Consider the following 17,068-nt stretch of genomic DNA (forward strand, 5'->3'; position numbering starts at 1 on the left):
ATAAATATATATATATATATAATTCAGTGGCCCAAGCCGCTGCCCTTCCCACTGCACCAACACCAGGCTCGGGGGGGGGGGGTGATAAATATATTCTGATATTTAAACTTCAATTTCCAGAAAAAAATGAGTACCACAAATCTGACCATTTATTTCTACATCACTAAAGACTAATTTTATGATTAAGCAACAGTTTGGATCTGCTATCAAACATTTCAACTTTTTTTTTTTTTAATAGGACGAGGAAGTCAACAAAGTAAAGTTCATGAAGTTGTCTCGTCATCAACTCAGAAGTTCAATAAGTGATCATGTGGCATCCATGGGTGATGCAACTCATCTCCAATGATCCTGTCATACATCCCACTATAATGCTGGAATCTTAAATTGCATAATAAAGATGAGGTATGATTCTTGGAAGACAAAAACCAAAAGCCTGGGGAAACGGCAGCTCAGGAGGTATGCTTAAGTCTTTGTACGTGACATGTTGATTTTGAAAACGTGTTTAAATATGGATTCTGTATCATTCATGTCACCTCAGCCTTCAAGACTGATTGATATCTGATCATAATACAATAAACTTCATAAAGGTGTGGAGATCTTGGAAGAGTTTGTTCATGCTCACAACATGTACAGTTATTGTTTAAAAAATATTGAGAAGGGATATGACCCACCTCTCACCTCCACACCCCAAACAACCTCCTCCCTCCCTCCCTCCCTCCCCCAGCAGCCCCAATGGTTGATCCCTCTTCGGCTTTACATGTAGTGAATGCGTAACTGTGATGCTACTCGTTTACCCTTTAATTTCCATTCCTGGTAATGTATGATAGACTCAAAGTAAAGTTGACAATGTTATTCTCATTTAGACTTTAATAGAAAACTTTTGTTGTACATTCATCCAGCAAAGGTAATAAAAATTACCCACATTGTATGATAGGATGTTGAAGAAAACATTGTTGAATTAAACATTTTAATGACACATTTTCACCATTTAAAAAAATATTTCAACCTTCAAAAACAATTCAATAAGGAACTTGTGATCCTTTACAGATTCTAAACAATAGCAAAAATCTTCATCTTCAAGGAATATTCATGGTATAACTCCATGTGGAAACTGAAAGGTAAAACGATAGACATTGAGAATGTTACCATAACTGGTATGGTTGAAAAGAATATCAAAATATTGTCGAGCAACGATACTGGATTCCGTTAATTTATTTTCCTCCCAAAAATGCACACTTTCCTAATCACAATATTTATGATTAAATGAGAATGTTATGCAAACTATCTTAAGCTCATGAACATATCTCCTCAAAGAATGCTTTCTGAAGCTGGTTATAACAATATAAGTTCCCTTACAAGGAACTTCAGTGCAAGAGGTCATTAGGCCCATAATATGGTTTTACCAATCTTAATGGTTGGAGCGTCCGCTCTGATTCTGGGTGGTTGACAGTTTAAACCCCAGTCAAGTCACATCAAAAGCTCCAACCATATTACACCACCGAGTCAAAGCATGATTGAGCATTATCATTCAATATAGTTTGCATTTCTGGACAGACACCATATGTGGTCGTATCAGGCCAGCAAGTCCATTTTGTTGTACTTGGAGGACGGTTGTAACGATAACTTCAATGACGATTAGAAGTGTTGACCTTTAAGTGGCAATTTCTTTTGTTGGTGATCATTTTTATGATAAATTTTTGAGAGTGACCATGATAGTAACATCTTATGACTTAGCAAAGGATATCCATTCTGGTGTTAAAGAAATAAATGTGTATCTACACATGCAAATTGTGTGACTGTGTCAATGTAGTGATTTCTACCTGTCGGAGTTCCAGGGAATTCCACCTCCATCATACCCGTGTGGTTGATATAGGACATCGTTCAAGTGCAACGTTACTCTTTTCGACATATGTATTGAAGTCTTTCACCTTGTCAATACCCTGACTGAAAACACAAACACCATAATTCATCTACATAACTGGATACCATGTAGAACTGTATTATGCCCTAAAGTTGTACTGCATCTCCCAAAGAGGAGGGGAAGCAATGAGTATCATTAGTGAGATAGTGATGCTGGGAACGGCAAGACAAATTTGGGTCGATCATTACAGTGTCTATAGCATTGAACCCATCACTTTGCTGATAGTAGTGGAACATCATAACTTATATGTGGTACAGTAAAGTAATACAGTTTATTGACAGACAAAATTTACAACTTTTTTTAATTCCAGAAACAGATGTAATGTAGTGTTGATACGCCATCTTACTAAATCCATCAACTCAATGCCAAACATCTAGCAATCAGCCCATTCTCTCTGGACATCCTTTTGAGTTATATATATATATACATATATACATCTTCTCTTCTTCTTCTTTCGGCTGCTCCCGTTCGGGGTCGCCACAGCGGATCATCCGTATGATCCGCATTGTGATTTGGCACATGTTTTACGCCGGATGCCCTTCCTGACGCAACCCTGGTTGCCTCTTACGACACAGGGATATGGTACACCTATTTTAACCGGGGTATACACCGGCCCAGTACACTGGTACTCATTTCGCTGACCTCGGAAGGATGACAGGCTGAGTCAACCCCCTGGTGTATTAATTCAGTGGCCCAACGGGGCTTGAACTCAGGACCTTTTGCATCCCAAGCCGCTGCCCTAACACCAGGTATGTATATGGATCATGGGGTTCAACTGCCATCAGCAGAGCGACAGGATGGGTTGAGTGCTGGACTCAACACTCATCCCGTTCTGTTTGATGGCAGTGGAACACCAAAACCCATATATCTGAGGACGTGCACATCTAAGGAGGCTTAGCCTAGTGCTGGACGTTATGATGTCACGAACATAACACGGTCTAACTACACCACCGTCTTACGAAATCCATCATCCTAATGCCTCGTATCTGGTATTCAGCCCGTCACCTACAGACGTCAGATAGTCATTCATTTATATGGATTATGGTGTTCAACTGCCATCAGCGAAGCGATGAGGCAGGTTGATTGCTGGACTCGGCACTCAACCCGTCCCGTCGGGATGACGTGCACTTCCAGAGGCCTAGCCTCGTGCTAGATGTGACGCCATAATGACGTATCTGTGAAAGGCATGCGATGGACAGAGGGTCCCGACAGACGGATGGAGAAATCCAGCTATTTTAATACACAGATTAATGTCATTAAATGTCCAACAGTTTGCGAAAAGTTTAGAAGGATTATTATAATTGTTTTTACTATTTTAAGTGTGGAAGGCTGATAAGAGCTTTTCGATTTATGACATACAAAACAAAGGCATTGGGAGATATACGTGTAAAAATATATTCCAATGCTGCTCATCTTGAGGAAATGTACAAAACAGAGAAACTAGGCAAAAAGTAAACACAGAATATCTCTCAATGCCCTTATCCTGTACAATCTGTGTGCAAGGTCTTCAATGAGCCTTAACACACATTTTTATAAATTATCGATTGAATGTTTAGCAATTTGTTCAATGTTGAACGATCTGAATGAACGTTGAAATTTTGAAATGTCCCAGCAACAATTTAATATATAACATAAACAGTCGATGTGAAGCATATCAATAAAGAAATTTATATTCTTACAAAACAAAGGGGTTATGGGCATAATGGACAAGGTGTGGAAACATATGATTTAAGTCCCAGCTGTAACTTGTGCAGGCCATAATTTTTGTTGTAGGATAAAGATTAATGAGATGATAGTTAATGTATTCTTACTGCAGTCTACTGCAATTTCTACAAAAACCTTACACCACTGTAGAACTATATGTACTTACTTAATGATGACAGAAAACGACAGTACTGTAATTTCTTCTTACTATAGTTTAACTATGACGTGATATTTTCCTGGGATTGACAGTGTATGGGATGAATAGCGAGTAAGATCTGTCAAAAATGCTTGGATTCAGAACTTGTTTTTTGAAGAAATAAAGGTAGTTACTGACAAATTAACTGAGTGTCCTGCTAGGTTTTTTTTTAACCTTTGTTGGAAAGGCAAATCGGTTTAGATGAGATTACTTGTTGAATAAGCTTCGTCAATGCTGAGCTTGTGACAGATTCCCAATGATAACAGCATTATGCGAGTTATGCATGTGTGTCCGGAAAAGTTTTGATAAAGAGTGACATTGATCTGTACAGTGAATTGAACTGTGCGGTTTATTCTCAGTATTACTGTCCAGTGTATATCGGACTGGGGATGTCAACACGAGCCAGCCACAAATTAAGAAAATCATTAAACATCACATTGTAATCAGTAAGAGAAAAATATTAGATAGTTATGTAGCTGCAGAAATTATTGATCAAATAAAGAAGTGTGCTCTCATTTATTTGTTTCTGCATACAATGCTTATCTGATCGAGGAATTAAATTTCAAATATTCAATTGTTCACTTTTTGATCAGATCACACTGTATAAGAAGGCTAAACTATTAGAACAACTTATTTCTTTGTTTTGTAGGGCAGAGCAGAGCTGAGTTGCTTTGTTTTTCATTTTTGTTTGTGTGCTGGTGTGATTGCTTACCTTTCTATGTACAGGTTGCTCATGCATCCTGTAAAATAGGGATACCTCTGCCGATTATCAAACCCTACATTAAACGTAGTGTCAATTTTGCCAAAGCTTTCTTTGTGCGGAACTTGATGTTCAACGTTATCCACTCCCAACCAGACATGTCTGGAAAAAACAAAACAAAACAACAAAGCAAGTCAATTTAGTTAACAACTTTGCTACTTTATATCTGCACCAGAACTCATTTGTCATATTAACGATTCAACTCGAGTCAAAGTACAAACACCATAATTTTGTGATTTAAACTGTTCAAAGTAGCAGTTTGGTATTTGTCTACAAAGAAAACATCAATAGTTTCCTTTCTAATCAGAGATGTAAAAACCCATGTATGCACACATGCTCTTGGAAGCCCTTTGAAGACAAAGATGATGGTGATCCCCATCACAAATAAAAGTTTGATAAGCTTGACGAATGTTACTGCTTAAGACGATAAGATCCTGGGTGACTGTGAAGACGAATCAGGACTTTGCACCGTCTTCCGCAGATGTTGCATGTGAAGAGGTCATGGTCCAAGGGTGGAAGGGCTCTTTTACAGAGTCTTCATCTCTCATCCCAGGCTTCATGGTGATCCTTTTCAAACTGTTTGACTCCATGATGACAGGTGGTGCATCAGCAGGGACGATCGGAAGTGTACTCCTCCAGGATCCACATTGCATTTTTTCCAAAGTGGCTTTAATGTGGTCCTTGTAGCAACTACATTGGCATCTAACAGTGATTCACCTCCTTAAGCTGCCAGTGAAGGATCTTCTGGGGTATACAATTCCCAGGCATCCTAATCATATGGCCAATTCAGCGCAGCTGATGACAACCATTACTTCAATATTGGTTGAAGATGCATTTTGGACACGTTTGTGTGTGTGTGTGTGTGTGTGTGTGTCATGCAAAGAAGAAGAAGAAGCACAATGTCGAGCTTTAGCGGTTCCTGCCATCGTAGAATAATGAAAACAGCACCGTTGCAATGCTAATAATCAATTTACTTGGAACAAAAGTTCGTGTCTGTTTAATCTTTAAAATCACTGTTGTAAAAATCCTCTTTCTGGCATTGAAGAGGAAGAAGCAGGAATTTGAGCTTCATGTAGCAGTTCAAATGGTAACATTTATTTCCAAAGTCCAAGGCAGTGGACTACAGTACTCTTGTTCACCTTTGTGCGGAACCAGACATGGAACTCAGAGTTCCCAAATGTTGAGAAATATTATGAACCTCTGAAAATTGTATGTAGTAATGTTTCACGAAGTAATAGATTAATGTAAAAAAAGTCCTTTTTTTGTGTGTTTCACTTCATTTTACATCCTCATTGAGACCCAAATATAGACATGCAACATGTTTGAAAAGCATAACATGCTGTCTTTTGATTAAACCTGTCAGTGAAGTGACAGAAATGGAAGTCTACTTTTAATGAAAAATTCAAATACTATTTGTCAGATCCACTGGAATGTACATTTTAAGATGCATAATCATCATTTTCTATTTTTAAAAGATAGCAAAATATAAGCACAAGTCAAGTAACTGCCATGCAAAAATAAATAACTGTGGCTAAAATTATTTTATAAAACTTGCTTTGCCCTGCTGGAAAGCCTGCTCTGCCAGAATGGTGTTTGCTCGGTCTGTGATCCGGTTTAGTGGGCCCTTAAATAATTTTGGGCTGCCTCTCATCTGCAGGAAAATTAGTATGTACTAGCAAAGTACCCGCCCATGGGCGGGTACAGTTATCTGTTGAATAGCATTGGTCCCGTCTCGATCGGATGAAATTGAGAAATTGGCGTTATCCGGTGACCTTGACCCCGTGACCTTTGACCTTGACCTTGACCTTGATCCCCTTATGTCCGTTCCCAAGGATCACATATGCCAAGTTTCATCTCATTCTATCCAACGGTTTGGCCGTCTATAAAGGACAAACAAACATGAAAAATTGATGTTTTAGTCAATTTATGACGTCATAACTTGAAAACCGGAAGTCGGAAGTGAATGTCGTCAATCAACTGTGTCATTTAATTTTGATTATCTGTTGAATGGCGTTGGTCCCGTCTTGATCGGATGAAATGGAGAAATTGAAGTTACCCGGTGACCTTGACCCCTTGACCCCGTGACCTTTCACCATGAACTTGACCCCCCCCCCCACCCATGTTCGTTCTCATGTCCCAAGGATCACTCATTCCATCCAACGGTTCGGCCGCCTATAAAGGACGAACAAACAAACACACAAACATACAAACATATTCTATTTTTTAGTACAGTAGATGGTATTGCCTCCATCAATAGAGCAAGCCATTCAATTTCAGACTGGCTACTTGTTTTTAATTTTAAACAAAGGTAATATGCAATCTTTATCATTACCATTGATCATGGACCACTCAGAGTTCTAGTTTGTGAATGAATAATGTACTAATGTGAAAAACATTTAAACACAACTAACTTTGAAAACTCAGGGCATGTGCGAGCAAAGCTGTTTTTTTTAATCTTTGCATGAGAGAATGTCTGCATAACTAACGAGTGAGTCTGCTGCAAGGAGCCGTTTGAAGTAATGAGTGGCTGTGGAGCAGATTTGTTATTTTGAATCTCTGCTTTACATCTCATTATTTCACTTGTCTCCCATCTTTCCAAGGATATTTCATACTCTGGCTTTTTTTTTAATCATCTATGCCGATACATGCAATGCTTATATATATATATATATATATATATATATATATATATATATATATATATATATATATATATATATATATATATATATATATATATATACACTTAAGCGAATGTCCATTTGTTCCTTTATATTGCACTTGTTGGGGTACCTGTCATTGCCTGGTGCTTTTTTAATCCTCAGCATTTTGAAGAAATCAAATTTTGTTTTTTTTCTATTTTTTTTTTTCTGGGGGCTTAAAACATTTCCTTATACCCACTAAGGAATGGGGTCTGGGATCATTTAATATTACCTTTCACATACCTATAAAGGTTTAGGCACTCGAGAGCAATAATTTTTTTTTTTTTTAAACAACAACCTTTATTCTCAACATTGTTACCTCTTCCACTGAAGGTGAAGAAGGTTATGTTTTCACCCATTTCTGTCTGTTTGTGGACAGGATATCTCAAAAAGTTGTGGACAGATCCGGATGAAATTTGGTGGACAGGTTGGTTGTTTGACAAGGATGAAGTGATTAGATTTTGGTGAAGATCCGGATCCGGATCCGACTACTAGAATTTTAAAAGTGATTCTTCACCATTGAGAGATAGGGCCACAAACGATATTTAGCACGATATCTCAAAAATGTATTGAGCCAGATATGTTCTCGTGGATCAGGCATTGCGTGGCAGAAGTATGCGCTCTACCTAATGCCCTTCTGGTCAAAATAGTTTTTCCCGAAAACATTCCCCACACTCACTGATGAACCTCTGAAAGTTTGACGAAGATCTGTTTGGCCATCTCTGAGAAAAATGGCGACACACAGACATACGTCTTTCTTGTAGTATAGATTACTGTGTGCAATGGTGATATCTTCCCAATCGTTTCTTGTAGCTTTTGCATAAGCATAAATCATTCCTCTTTTTCTCTAGTAACGAAGGCTCATAAAGGAGCATGTGCATATACCTTGTGTAAGGCAAGATAAATATGAGACAATACCAATACCAGTACGTGGTGCAGTATTAGTAAATTAATTACAAAGCACAAAGTCGACAATAAACAAAATATATGAAAAAAGCAATTTGATTAGTAAGTTGAGTGTTGTAGGCAAAGTAAAATAGTTAAGGCAACACTTTTTCACTTCGAAAACCAGCAAAAATTATAAAGACCTGGATGATGGTCTACAATTTCAGGATACCATGAAAAAAACCCAGAAGAGGTAGCTGCTCCAGCAGAAACTAGCAAGCTGCATTGGTGATACAGAATGAATGGTCGATGAACAGTGCAAAAGTGGTGAAAAAAAACAAAGGCACATGGCTGTTGGGATTCTGGATGTCAACCCTTCATCAGACTAAGAGGAGTGTAATGGAAGCAAGGAAATTAAACATTACGTCTCCCTCCCCCTCTCTCTCCCCCTCCCCCCTCCCCGTCTCCCTCTCCATCTCCTTCCCTGTCTCCGTCTCCCTTTCCATCTCCGTCCTCGTCTCCTTCCCTGTCTCCCTCTCCATCTCCGTCTCCCTTTCCATCTCCGTCCTCGTCTCCTTCCCTGTCTCCCTCTCCTTCCCTGTCTCCCTCTCCATCTCCGTCTCCCTCTCCATCTCCGTCTCCGTCTCCCTCTCCGTCTCCGTCTCCCTCTCCATCTCCGTCTCCCTCTCCGTCTCCGTCTCCCTCTCCATCTCCGTCTCCCTCTCCGTCTCCGTCTCCCTCTCCCTCTCCGTCTCCCTCTCCGTCTCCGTCTCCCTCTCCGTCTCCGTCTCCCTCTCCGTCTCCGTCTCCCTCTCCGTCTCCGTCTCCCTCTCCGTCTCCGTCTCCCTCTCCGTCTCCGTCTCCCTCTCCGTCTCCGTCTCCCTCTCCGTCTCCGTCTCCCTCTCCGTCTCCGTCTCCGTCTCCGTCTCCCTCTCCGTCTCCGTCTCCGTCTCCGTCTCACACTGCGTCTCCGTCTCCCTCTCCGTCTCCGTCTCCGTCTCACACTGCGTCTCCGTCTCCCTCTCCGTCTCCGTCTCCGTCTCACACTGCGTCTCCGTCTCCCTCTCCGTCTCCGTCTCCGTCTCCGTCTCCGTCTCCGTCTCCGTCTCCGTCTCCCTCTCCGTCTCCGTCTCCCTCTCCATCTCCGTCTCCCTCTCCATCTCCGTCTCCCTCTCCATCTCCGTCTCCCTCTCCGTCTCCCTCTCCATCTCCGTCTCCCTCTCCGTCTCCCTCTCCATCTCCGTCTCGCTCTCAGTCTCCCTCTCCGTCTTCCTCTCAGTCTCCCTCTCCGTCTTCCTCTCCGTCTGCCCCTCTCCGTCTTCCTCTCCGTCTGCCCCTCTCCGTCTTCCTCTCCGTCTGCCCCTCTCCGTCTTCCTCTCCGTCTGCCCCTCTCCGTCTTCCTCTCTGTCTGTCCCTCCCCGTCCTCCCCTCCGTCTGCCCCTCTCCGTCTTCCTCTCCGTCTGCCCCTCTCCGTCTTCCTCTCCGTCTGCCCCTCTCCGTCTTCCTCTCCGTCTGCCCCTCTCCGTCTTCCTCTCCGTCTGCCCCTCTCCGTCTTCCTCTCCGTCTGCCCCTCTCCGTCTTCCTCTCCGTCTGCCCCTCTCCGTCTTCCTCTCCGTCTGCCCCTCTCCGTCTTCCTCTCCGTCTGCCCCTCTCCGTCTTCCTCTCCGTCTGCCCCTCTCCGTCTTCCTCTCCGTCTGCCCCTCTCCGTCTTCCTCTCCGTCTGCCCCTCTCCGTCTTCCTCTCCGTCTGCCCCTCTCCGTCTTCCTCTCCGTCTGCCCCTCTCCGTCTTCCTCTCCGTCTGCCCCTCTCCGTCTTCCTCTCCGTCTGCCCCTCTCCGTCTTCCTCTCCGTCTGCCCCTCTCCGTCTTCCTCTCCGTCTGCCCCTCTCCGTCTTCCTCTCCGTCTGCCCCTCTCCGTCTTCCTCTCCGTCTGCCCCTCTCCGTCTTCCTCTCCGTCTGCCCCTCTCCGTCTTCCTCTCCGTCTGCCCCTCTCCGTCTTCCTCTCCGTCTGCCCCTCTCCGTCTTCCTCTCCGTCTGCCCCTCTCCCTCCCCGTCTCCGTCTCAGTCTCCCTCCCCGTCTCCGTCTCAGTCTCCCTCCCCGTCTCCGTCTCAGTCTCCCTCCCCGTCTCAGTCTCCCTCCCCGTCTCAGTCTCCCTCCCCGTCTCAGTCTCCCTCCCCGTCTCAGTCTCCCTCCCCGTCTCAGTCTCCCTCCCCGTCTCAGTCTCCCTCCCCGTCTCAGTCTCCCTCCCCGTCTCAGTCTCCCTCCCCGTCTCAGTCTCCCTCCCCGTCTCAGTCTCCCTCCCCGTCTCAGTCTCCCTCCCCGTCTCAGTCTCCCTCCCCGTCTCAGTCTCCCTCCCCGTCTCAGTCTCCCTCCCCGTCTCAGTCTCCCTCCCCGTCTCAGTCTCCCTCCCCGTCTCAGTCTCCCTCCCCGTCTCAGTCTCCCTCCCCGTCTCAGTCTCCCTCCCCGTCTCAGTCTCCCTCCCCGTCTCAGTCTCCCTCCCCGTCTCAGTCTCCCTCCCCGTCTCAGTCTCCCTCCCCGTCTCAGTCTCCCTCCCCGTCTCAGTCTCCCTCCCCGTCTCAGTCTCCCTCCCCGTCTCAGTCTCCCTCCCCGTCTCAGTCTCCCTCCCCGTCTCCGTCTGCCTCGCCCTCGCCATTCCCATTTATTTTGTTAATAAAATGCTAAATTCATTTTTTAAAGCTTCTCTAATTATTGGCAGCCATTTTTACAAATAAATTTCTTTTTGCTCGCAAGTAGTTCCGAATGCATCTAAGACACCACCATGTAGATGGCATCCAGTGACAGAGATTCTGATTAAATGGACAGCCTGGCAAAATTATGCAAGGGCAGCTGCTTTTCTTTTGTCTCTTTGGGAATCATCACCTTAGAGTTGGTTCTCTGTTAATCAGACCATTTGTTTCTATAATTGTTTTCCCCATATCCCTTAAATATTCAACAGAAACTTGGTACATGGTTTTATTATGATGTTACGGAGCAAGTTTGAGTTTCAGGGCGTTTCATCAATTTTCCACGAAGTTAAGCCGTTTTTGGACTTGGAAAATATCACATCAGTAGGGGACATGTATTGCAAAATAATTCTCACTGCCGTTATATTTACCTCCACCACTGAAGATGGATGAAGGTTATGTTTTCACCCATCTATCTGTTTGTTTGTCTGTCTATGAACCAGATATCTCAAAAAGTTATGGACGGATTAGGATGAAATTTGGTGGGCAGGTTGCTTGTGTTGCAAGGATGAATTGATTAGATTTTGGTGAAGATCCGAACACGAGGATTTTAAGTGATTCTTCACCATTGAGTGATAAGGCCACAAACAATATGTAGCATGATATCTTAAAAATTTATGGATGTATTCGGATGACCATTGATGTGATATCGTGGTATCCTGCTCACATTTCTGAATAACCATTGAAGTGATAAAGTGGTATCTTTATATGTACTGGTCATTCTGTGCGATCAAGGCTATATTTTGTAGCCCTCATCAATCCAGTAGATATAGTTTATCGCTCCAAAATAATTTTTAAAATATCATTTTTTCCTCCAAAAAAAAAAAATTGAAAAAAATTAAAATAAACATTGAGTGATGATAAATATTAAATAATAAAGAAATAAATATTTCATTAAGGTGAAAATGTTGAAGATGCTGCATCGAAGTTGTTGTGGATTAAACTCTGTGCATGTCGAATAAATAAAACGAGAGCTGAAAAGTCATGTGAATCACATTGTTAAAAAATATGTATAAATCAATCTTGTTTGGACTTGTGTCCAATGTCGTGCAGCAAATTACCCTTGTCCAGTTGAATCAGGGCTCAAGTAACTAACTCTGATGTAATGTGGATATCCATCGTTTACGTTTTCTGGAGAGACGATTTTTGTGTTGCGGAATAAAAATTCCACTTTTCCGTTCAGCAGCGCCAGTTTTAACCCCTGTGAACACAATGTTGATTAGTTCCTGATACCCATTAGGCAATTCAGTGCAATTTATAACAATTCATTACTTTGATACTACTTTGCACAAACATTCTTTTTATTTATGATATGAGCAACTGCTGTTTAATATCCATTCATTGATTTACTCATTCTCTCAATTATGAAGCATTTTGCAATTATAAATTCACCACTTCAACAAAATAAATCTGTATAAATCAAAACTTCGCTCACATGCGATCCACGGCTCTGTATTTTGTAGCCCTCAGTTAATCTATCTGCCTGCTTTGTTTGCCGTTTCTCTACTTATAGGAATAGTCGCCCATGACTTTTAATTATCCTCACGTTCTCCTGAAGTGTATAGAGTGCACAACATTTTCCAGGGATCAATGAGCCTCAGTGATTCCAAAGCAGTGTCATGGAAGGGAATACACTGGGTGGTTTGTAATTGCTTCCCAACAGTAGTCAAGGCAGAAATTTGGAAGTTGGCACGTATAACACGCATGGCTTCAGTGAGCAGATGCAGTTATCTCAAAATATCATTTCACCTTTTTGTTTTCATTGCAGTCAGCAATGCAAATATCATTTGGTTGAGAAAAATTTGGACATAGATAAGGCTGAGAAGTAAGAGTGTACATATAAATCACTGCAAATTCTGGAGTACCGTGCATCAATTGTGAAAGTAGTGAAAGTGCAATGGTATGACAAACCCCATCATTGGATGAAATCAGAGCTCCATTTGGTTGGTCTGTTTGCACTGTCAGGCCAAATTCAAAATGGTTGCTGTCAAAATCGCCGACTATGAATTTAATGGAACCTTTGCCGCTGAATGTTGCATGCCGAGATACCTGCAACCACGAGCAACATCACACAACAGTTTAATTTTTGCTTGAACCAAGTACATCCAAATACAAAAATAAAAAATAAATATTCTCATCACAACATTCATTGCAGACAGATGATCACCTTCCTTCTGATATTTAATTTCAAGATTGTTTTCACCAAAAATATTCACTTGCTCGTGGGCAAGCACCATAAGACACACGTCCTGGAAACAGCAAGAGAAATCTCAACAGATCACAAGTCAGCTTACCAAAAAATTGTCTTTGCAACCAAATGTTACTCCATTCGTTTGTTCCTGTTTGAGGTCAACATTTTTATTAACTACAAGGTTACGAATGCATCCTTGGAAGGAATTCTTGACAGGCAGATTTTTCAAAACACTGCAAAGCAGAAACATTGTTTTTTACAAAATGAAGTGATCACAAGTGTGCTGTTCTTTGTAATTGTACCGTTTAACATTTAAAACATTTATTGCCATCTCAGTAGATTAAACAGCTCTTCTTGATTGAGCTTGAGGTTTGAATTAAAGTATTTTGATAAGCAAACAAATGAAGTTTCCACCGCATTGCTTTTCCATTGAATTTTTTTTTTTAATCACTTAAAAGTCAAGAAACAAAACTTGATAAATTGGTTCACAGTTACTGCAGTGCAGTGAAGTTACCTGTCAGGTATCCGATCTTTTGGCACACCAGCAATGTAAGCCGTGTCCCCAAGATTGTCGAAAATATTGAAATCGTCAGGCATGGTCGGGTCAGAATGCACATTGGTGGTCTCAAACTTTATTTCTTTGTTCGTGGGTAAGACAAGAATTTTTATCTGTGAAGAAAGACAGTGAGATTGGTGAGAGAGTGGGAGAGTGGGGGAGAGAGAGAGAGTGGGAGAGTGAGAAAGAGAGAGAAAGAGAGAGACAGAGAGAGAATCACAATTATGCTTCTGATATACTGTATGTATAATGTGTGTGCATGTGTGTATATATGTATGTATATAAAAAAAAAAAAAAATATATATATATGTATATATATATATATATATATATATATATATATATATATATATATATATATATATATATATATATATATCTATATATATTGTTGTGGTTGACGAAATTCACAAACCACCATTCAGGTCCCTTAGGTGAGATATCTCTGTAAGTATATGTGTAGTTAGGCCCAAACCCGTTGTTTAGAGGGAATAAATGTCATTCATGCGGGCTGCGACCCTTTTAGATAGCCGTTTTTCTTTTACTATCTTTATTTTGGACCAGCCGCCATTACTACCACCACCAACCACGTCTCAACAGCCATCACACAACAACCACCAACCACAACGCCGCTTCACAACAACAGCCACGACCTTTACCGTCACAACTCGCCACCATCGCATCACCACCATTCTTGCGCCACTTGTGGGCACCGATACTGGACTCGTGCAGGGCGCACACCGAGCAGCGTGTTCAGAAACATCACAGACTTTCCGAGGAAAACGGATCAAAAACGACTCACGCCCACTTCTGTTCCGTCCTATCGGTGAGCGTGGGGCGATTTGGCCCCGCCTCCAGGGCGTTGGAGTGCGGTCGCTATATGCAAATTCATGGATCAAAAAAGCATTCACGCCCACTTTTCCTCAGTCCAATGGGGAGCCAGTTAGAGGTGAAGGGTCGGAGGTAAAGGGTCAAAGGTGAAGGAGCGAAGCCACGGGGGATATAAACGGCCGCGCTCACCAAACAGTTCAGTTCGGAGGGGAGAAGTCAAGAGTTCGTTGTTGGGAGTTCGCAGTTCGCAGTTCGCAGTTGGGAGTTCGCGGAGCCAGTGAAGAGTTGGGACGAGTCAAGAGAGGAGACGGAGAGGGCGATCGGACAAAGCTGTGGAGAGGCGGCGGCGGCGAAGGCAGTTGAGGGGGTGCTCGCGTCGGATTCGGGGAACTGCGGAGGGAGAGGCCGGCGGCGCGACCGAGGTCGCGGTGGAGACGCTCGTCGCGGGACCCGAGACAGGGAGATATCCTCCTTTCCCCCGAGCATCAACAACCCCCTCCTGTTTCCCCCCGCGCTGAGATAGTGCGACAAGGGGGCCCCTTTCCCACCACCTACCAGACACTGTCCGCGAGGCCCGCGGAGTTGGGGCGCCACCGCCACTTTGCGTCTCATCATCAGACGGGTAGGCCCGATGCGGTCTCGGCCCCAGGCCCGCCTCATCCTTGAGGGTGGTCCTTTTCTTTTGCTTTGGGTATATGTGTTGTCGGCGCCGTCTGTGAAGTAAAATTGTATAAGTGTTGCCGTGTGCTCGGTAGTCGGATAGCTCTGCATTGTCCTCTTCTTTTATATTTGCTTTTTGTGCAATATTGTGTGTTTCTTCTCCTTTTACATTTGCTTTTGGTGTAATTGTATATGTGTGCTTTCCGTGTGCCATCGCGAAATAAATGTGAATTATGTTGAACTGTTTTCCCGTTTCGCTTCGTCTTTTCTTTCATTGAATCTCCATCTTACTTCACGTAAAGGGTTGGTAGTGGGCTGAATACGCCCGATAATTAATCGAACCGTCGAGGCCGACGATAACACCGCTCGGTTATCCCGATAGTACGGAACGGGTCGATTAAAGTGGGCCGTGTCCGAAGTCGACCTGCGGCGAGGTGCGATCGCCCGGTCTACCCTCCGTGTGGGTACTTAGGTAGGTCGAATTTGGCGAGCAACCCTATCCCACGCGGGGGGCCGATTGGCACGATCGTGGTGAGGCCGAAAGGTCCACCCGTGACTGGTTCCCGGCGTTAGTCCGAGAGGGTCACGACTGGATTGTCCGTCCGGTGGGCGACGTGCCGCGATTCGAGTTACGTGGCCGCTCGCACGCCGGCGGGCGCGAATCCGCAACAATATATATATATATATATATATATATATATATATATATATATATATATATATATATATATATATATATATATATATATATATATATATATATATATATATATATATATATATATATATATATATATATATAGTGTCCCAAAAGTCACCTAGGGATTTATAAATTAAATAACATTTCTGTTTTTTTTTTTAGAATTTATGATTATTTTTATACCAAAAGAAAATGTACAAAATGGAGATAAATTTGCTTTTTTTATGAAAATGATGCAGCTTCGATATCCTCCATTTTCGGCTTCGCAGAGACAGGCTCTTTCGACAGCATTTTCCATACCAGGGGACAATAACTCTGGCTGCAGCCCTCGAATTTCTACACATATGTTGTCCTTGAGCTGCTGAATTGTATGTGGCTTATTGATGTGTACACGCTCCTTTAGGTAACCCCAAAGAAAATAATCGGGAGGCGTCAAATCAGGAGAACGTGATGGCCAAGAAATTTCTGAATTTCGCAAAATGATTCGGTGTCCACGCTCTTTGGGTGAGAATAATTGATCGATGAAATTTAAAATAAAATTCCACGATTTTGGTTCTTTGTTCATTTGTGAGTTTTTCCATGGGTAATTTCCAAATATTAATCTAAATTCTGAAAAGAAAAGAAAAACAAATGATTAAAAAACATAAATGTTATTTAATTTCTAAATCCTGAGGTGACTTTTGGGACACCGTGTGTGTGTGTGTGTGTGTGTGTGTGTGTGTGTGTGTGTGTGTGTGTGTGTGTGTGTGTGTGTGTGTGTGTGTGTGTGTGTGTGTGTGTGTGTGTGTGTGTGTGTGTGTATATATATATTGTTATGGAGAAAGGGGAGGGGGAGGGGATCCAAAGCTAGACAGGTAAGTGTAGTCTGATCTGTGTATTTCGAGTAGGTTAGATTGTCATGTAACAGGGACATGTCAGAGTAAGTTGTTTGTTACACATGACGCTGAGGAGGCAGTGTATGTAATTTATAGATAGGGTATACAGTTTAATTTTGTATGTTTAAACAACTCGTTTGTAGGCGGGGCAAGGTGTGGATTTCCCAAACACAGAGGCACACGTGTCACGTGTGAAAAAAGGCGATTACGATCTTTCTCACAATGTGTAGCAGCCATGGTGGTGTAATGGGCTGTGGAGAAGAAAAGATTGCACATCTATTTTTATTGGGGCCTCCCCCATGGGCAGGGACCCGGAGAAAGTCTCTACCCGGATGTAAAAGGAG

The 17,068-nt window shown here is 42.7% G+C and overlaps 1 protein-coding gene across 2 annotated transcripts in view; it reads right to left on the reverse strand.

Moving 5' to 3' along the window:
• Positions 1-849: 849 nt before the first annotated feature.
• Positions 850-17,068, reverse strand: part of LOC147020178 (laminin subunit alpha-5-like) — a 189,715-nt gene continuing 173,496 nt past the window's right edge. For both annotated transcript variants that reach the window (XM_085895279.1, XM_085895280.1), the window contains exons 66-72: positions 13,617-13,771; positions 13,206-13,335; positions 12,823-12,960; positions 11,973-12,112; positions 4,534-4,683; positions 1,821-1,944; positions 850-1,111 (exon numbers count right to left, since the gene is read on the reverse strand). In XM_085895279.1, the coding sequence (XP_085751405.1) occupies positions 1,851-1,944; positions 4,534-4,683; positions 11,973-12,112; positions 12,823-12,960; positions 13,206-13,335; positions 13,617-13,771 (807 nt within the window). In that variant the 3' untranslated portion in view covers positions 850-1,111; positions 1,821-1,850. The remainder of the gene's footprint in view (positions 1,112-1,820; positions 1,945-4,533; positions 4,684-11,972; positions 12,113-12,822; positions 12,961-13,205; positions 13,336-13,616; positions 13,772-17,068) is intronic.

This window comes from Eptatretus burgeri, chromosome 9 (assembly GCF_056783735.1).
Source record: "Eptatretus burgeri isolate ZD-2024b chromosome 9, Ebu_testis_v1, whole genome shotgun sequence".
NCBI lineage: Eukaryota > Metazoa > Chordata > Myxini > Myxiniformes > Myxinidae > Eptatretus > Eptatretus burgeri.